Source organism: Salvelinus fontinalis, chromosome 15, assembly GCF_029448725.1.
Source record: "Salvelinus fontinalis isolate EN_2023a chromosome 15, ASM2944872v1, whole genome shotgun sequence".
Lineage (NCBI taxonomy): Eukaryota > Metazoa > Chordata > Actinopteri > Salmoniformes > Salmonidae > Salvelinus > Salvelinus fontinalis.
This window is the reverse complement of record NC_074679.1, coordinates 47,483,210-47,488,702: the sequence shown is the minus strand read 5'-3', so window position 1 is coordinate 47,488,702 and position 5,493 is coordinate 47,483,210. Positions and strand designations below refer to the sequence as shown.

The following is a 5,493-nucleotide window of genomic DNA, read 5'->3' as shown; positions in this document are numbered from 1 at the left end:
GATGAGAGGGGAAAGCATAGCGCATTACAGTTTGTTTTGAAAACTTGGGAGAAAAGTATTATTAGTGTTTCAAAGTCAATGCAACATGTGCGCTGAGAAGATGCTTGCAACTGGTGCAACTGTCCCCCCCACCCCCAACCCCCACAAAAAAAGTTCGATCTAAGAAAAGACGCGTCACTACAAGCTCCTCCTGCACAGGATTATAAAGGAAATGCACGGAACTGGTGCGAGGCAGAGGGGGTGTACTAGTAGTTAGGGCAAAAAAAAGTTGACAAAACAGAACTTGCCATCCTGTGTAATTTCAATTAAAAAAAACATACATTTTTACTGTTTTTGGATTTTATTTTCAACGCTGCCAAGATGACCATGGCAGTGGTTTCGCCATTCGACTTCAGCGAAGTAATGAACAAGGTAACTTTAGCTACAGAAAGTCACCTACTCGGCTTTTCTCTAACCTAGCCAATGGATGGAGGCAAGTCAGTGCTGGAATTCGACATTTCACTAGGCTAGTTTTGTGTGGTTTAATTTCAAATGTTTACGCTTTTGTTCTAATGCATATTTATTAAAGGGGTCCATTAACATTTAAATCAGACTGCTATAACGCGAAACTGTAACTACTATAGTTTGCTAATTTAGCTTGCAAACTAATTTTACCCGGGAGTGAGTTCCATGATGTGCTTTCGGGCCAAGAGCAGTGTTAGCCTCTGATGCATGATGTCTCGTGTTGTGATTTTTTTTTAAACTTTTACTTTGTTTGTTGACTAACTTTCGTTTCCTTGTTTGATTGCTAATATCCCGTCATAAGAGTGAGTCAGACGGGTTTAAATCGACTGATATAATGGGAAACTTGCTGGCCTGCTACTTTTGCTCAAGTAAAGTGTTAACCACGAGTGCTTTTGTTGATTTTAATTCAATGGAAACAGTTAGCCTGGCGATCGAAACTTATTTTGTAATGTGCAGTTGGATCAATTGGATCTTTTCGCTGACCAACACGTAATTCAAATCTGCTAGAATTGGAGCGTACATGTATCCGATTTATATTTGCCATGATGTTGCATTCATTCAATCAAGTGTCAATATACTCGTGCCTGAAACTACAGTTTGAAACGCATAGCCTAATGATTCTGACTTCAGTTGAGCATTGATTTATTGAAACGTGTAGACTTACCGGTGGCACGTCGAATATAGGATATTTTTGTACTTGCAATATGTATATATCCTGTATGAATTGCATTGATGTATTAACAACTTCTGAACTTTCCGTTTAAAGTTATTATTGTGCATAAAAGGGTCCACATAACGTTAGCTATTCATGAATCTTGTGTGTGTGAGGCAAAACATGCTTTCTTATCCCATCAATCACCTAGTCATGCATATCTAGGCCTGATGCGAGTGTTCTTTTGAAGAGAACTTCGTTACTAGCCTACTATGCCTTCCATTTTGAGGTTCTTTCACACTACGTTTTCATTTCGCTTTTTCATTTCAAATGATTCAAAAAAGCTGCAGCAGCTCCTTTGTAACCGGGACCATGATCGCTCTCACGCGCTCCTTCCTTTGCGCCATTTACTTTGCAGGCACACATTCCTCAGTAGGGCAACTTGCCAAACCAGCTGTTCTGTTCTATAGGTCTGCATCCGCCTTAGGATTTAATTCGAGACGAACATCAATGGTCATTCAGGGATTTCTTTATAGATGTTTTCCTTCCCTTTATGAAATGTAAAACACTCTTTCTTGTGATTTTTTTTTTTCTTCATATAAATACATTTGTTTTTGTGTTGACTTTCGATCTAATATTTTGTCTCTTTCCAGAAGAACAAGATGCTGAACTACAACAACAACATACTGAGCCCCCCCCATCATGCCATGTCCACCCCCACCGGAGCCCTGCTGGACAGGGACAGGAAGGCTGTGGGGACCCCCTCGCTGGGCAGAGGGGTGTCTGTGTACCACTCGGTCACCCTTCCCAACCACAACCCCAGCTCCAAGTTCCACCAGAACCAGTTCCTCAACAGCCTGAAGATATCAGACCCCTGCTCCGTCACCTCCGGGTTAATCAGTGGCAGCAACAAGGAGAACCGCATGAGAGACCGCTCCTTCTCTGAGACAGGCGAGAGGCTCCTACAGAAGTGCCTGGGGCCGGCTAGTCCTACCAGCCTGGGATGCAACAGCCAGAGCCAGCAGCAGAGCCAGGTCAACTCCAGCCGCTACAAGACGGAGCTGTGCCGCCCGTTCGAGGAGAACGGAGCCTGCAAGTACGGCGACAAGTGTCAGTTCGCCCACGGCATCCACGAGCTGCGTTCTCTCAGCCGCCACCCTAAATACAAAACCGAGCTGTGTCGCACCTTCCACACCATCGGATTCTGCCCCTACGGTCCCCGCTGTCACTTCATCCACAACGCAGAGGAGCGCCGTGGACCCCCTCCCGGATCCTCCTTCTCCCCGCTCTCCTCCAATAAGCTGGAGCGTCCCCGTCTGCAGCACAGTTACAGCTTCGCAGGGTTCCCCAGCTCCGGAGGTCTGAGAGGAGAGGACAGCCTCACCCCTACACCCATGTTCTCCCCAGAAGAGATGCCTGAGTGGCCAAGCTGCAACCCCTTCACATATTCCAGCCAGGAGCTGGCCAACCTCTTTGGCCCCAGCCTGGGATCCGGCGGCCCCGCGGGGACCGAACCCAACACCCCTGCACCCCTGTCTCCGACCAACACCCCCTACTTCTTTAGGCCCATGTCGGAGTCCCCCACCCAGATGTTTGAGTCTCCGTCCAGCCCTCCACAGGACTCCCTGTCAGACCAGGAGGGGTATCAGAGCAGCTCAGGGGGCAGTCTCAGCGGGTCAGAGTCCCCCAGCCTGGACGCCAACAGACGCCTCCCCATCTTTAGCCGCCTCTCTGTCTCTGATGACTAGACTGCTCCTAATTCATGTATGTTATCTGTCGTCTCCCAGAAAGAGAAAATGAATGGAAAATGGCACTCCCCTCTACCATGTTCCCCTACCCCTTTCCTCCACAAAACAATATCAATTTAGTTCCTAGTTTGAATGATCTAAGGATAAAGTGACTTAATTAAGGGAACTTGTTTTCAAATCACCCCAGATATCTCTTCCCTGCTGTTTACTCCACTCCCCTCATAGAGCCTACCCCGTCTTCTGGCATAGTGCCAAAACGGGAGAGGAAATGAATGAACAATGAGAATGATGGTGTGAGAAAAGAAAAAGAGATTGTTAGACTGTTGTTTTGCCAGGTGCCACCTGTCTTTCTGTTCTTGAACACTTAGCAGTGCTAGTGGGCCTTTGGCACGGGGAGTGTATCATCGCACCACACGCCCCACTCTTCCACCGCCATCCTCTGACGTTACCACCTCTCAAGCTCACTTCCCTGGTCTACTCTGTGCTGAGCTAGCTGGAGGGTGCTCATTAACACACCCTGTCCTCAGATCAACCCCAGCTGTTTTTACTATAGACTTTGAGCAACAACAAAAAATACATAAACTGAAATGATATGAATAGTTTTAAAACAAAGTGCCTGGAGCAGTTGGTTTGTGCGTAGCATGTGCGAGAGTTGGATGGACTACTGTCTGAGGGTTTCGATTCTTTCAACGTCAACTTGTCCCGTCATAGTTCTTCTCAAGCGTTCTTTGTTGAGTGTCATTTTCTGTAATAGCGGAGCAGGACAGAGTCTGTATGCAGGAAGTGACTGACAGACACAGGAAGTGTTGCTGGTCACTGGCGGTTGTTTCTGGGAAGGAAGGACGTCTTTAATGTCTAACTGGTTATTAAACCTTGAAGACGATTTGGTTTCTGTCCAGCCCGCCTCCGTCCATGCTGTTCTGCAGGCAGCAGGGAATTCCAGCATTCCCATGGTGCAGTTCTTCTACTTCCTGCAACTTGAGATGGGATCTCTAAGCTATCTTATTTTTCCTCTTCCCTTATAGAATCAGACTCTGGCTCTGAGGAGCAGCTGTCATGACATCTCCCTGCTTCTTTCTATGGTTTTTGATTTATCCATTTTTTAAATTGTTATTATTATAGTTTGTTTTTAAAACTTTCCGAGCATCGGTGCTTGTCACTGCTTATTTAACTTATCGAAACATATTTATTGGTGATCATATGCATTTAGTTTTTTTTTTGTTAATTTTGTATTTATCTGGATAATGAACAATAGAATATATTTTCTTTTTATGTTAAGTTATGATCTTCGGTATTAATCTAAAGATTGTGAAGATGTTTTGTCAGTTTCCCTCCCCACCCCCCCACAGTTTAATATATTGTACTACAATGACTGCAACAATATTTGTAACTACACTTTGTTAAAATAAAACTTAATTTAAAAAGCAACAAAAAAAATACAGGAAAAAAATGTCGCGTTTTGATTATTTATTTGTAGACTTAAAAAACAAACAGTTTTCCCTATTATTGTTCTGCAATTCTAGGGACAAAATACTTGTTGCATTATCATCCCGGAACTGTCCTATCCTCCCTTACTCTTTAGAACGTTTTCTATGACCGTAACAGTACTTTACTGTTATTACTTTGTTCACTCAATTCAGCTATTTGTATTCTTTTAAATCACGCCAGCTTGGTTCCATATGGAGACCAATCAGGATTCTCTTTCATAATTATGACTAAAGCGGTAAAACCAAGAGGTACAACACATAATGATGAGTTATCTCCATGTTCACTATCACATCCTGATTTGAGTGTCGGGTTTAAAGGAAGGTTATGTCTGAATGTTATGGAATACAGTTAACCAAGGATTTAGAGGAAAAATACTATTTGTATTACAAGCAATAGCAGTGACCAAATGGGTTGAGGAGAAGACATTTGTATTTTTGATGGATGTTTGATTCACTTGCATGGCCCCCAACTGTTATAAAGTGCCTACTTTTGAATACATTCCAGGTAGCTAAAGTTTTATATTAAACGATGGAAGATGGTGAAATTGTTTAAATTCCTTGTTCCATGTTTCCTTAAAGTTTTGAGCAAGGTTAAACAGGATTATTGACACAAAGAACGTAAAACTGTTGAATGTATTTTTCTCAGCCATGGTTTTTCACTACAGTCATTTCTATGTGAGTTTATATTAGAAACTGATTTCTCTTTTTGTAACTATTGATTGCAGTTAACCAATAAACCCTGTATTTTTGAAACAATTGTTGTCTATTCATTCATCCACCCATTAGTGAACTGATTTGAAGACCTCTGGTTTGTCCTCTCTGTCAGGGATAGTCAAGCATGACATTTAACAGGGCTCTTACACAAGGTTTACCTTGCTGCACCAATAGACTCTGATGCAATGGCAGACTATTTGTTGTTGAAGGGAAAATGACAATTCATGACAAGAGATTCCTGTTGCGGCACGTCCCAGAACAAAATGTCACACCGGCAGCTTATCTTTTGGTGACAGATGTGGACACTGATTTAACCTTACTAAGCACAGACGGCCTGTTACGTTTACTACATGTTAATACATACTGAATACCAATAAATGGTTAAACG

At 43.2% G+C, this 5,493-nt stretch overlaps 1 protein-coding gene across 2 annotated transcripts; it reads left to right on the top strand.

Moving 5' to 3' along the window:
• The first annotated feature begins 212 nt into the window (after positions 1-212).
• zfp36l1a (zinc finger protein 36, C3H type-like 1a) lies at positions 213-5,147 on the top strand. 2 transcript variants are annotated; one of them, XM_055864034.1, is made up of 2 exons: positions 213-411; positions 1,813-5,147. In XM_055864034.1, the coding sequence occupies exons 1-2, from the start codon at positions 361-363 to the stop codon at positions 2,902-2,904; spliced, it is 1,143 nt and encodes a 380-aa protein (XP_055720009.1). In that variant the 5' UTR covers positions 213-360; the 3' UTR covers positions 2,905-5,147. The 2 variants fall into 2 exon arrangements, with proteins under 2 accessions (XP_055720009.1, XP_055720008.1); XM_055864033.1 differs by having other exon boundaries at positions 214-411; positions 1,810-5,147.
• Positions 5,148-5,493: the final 346 nt, after the last annotated feature.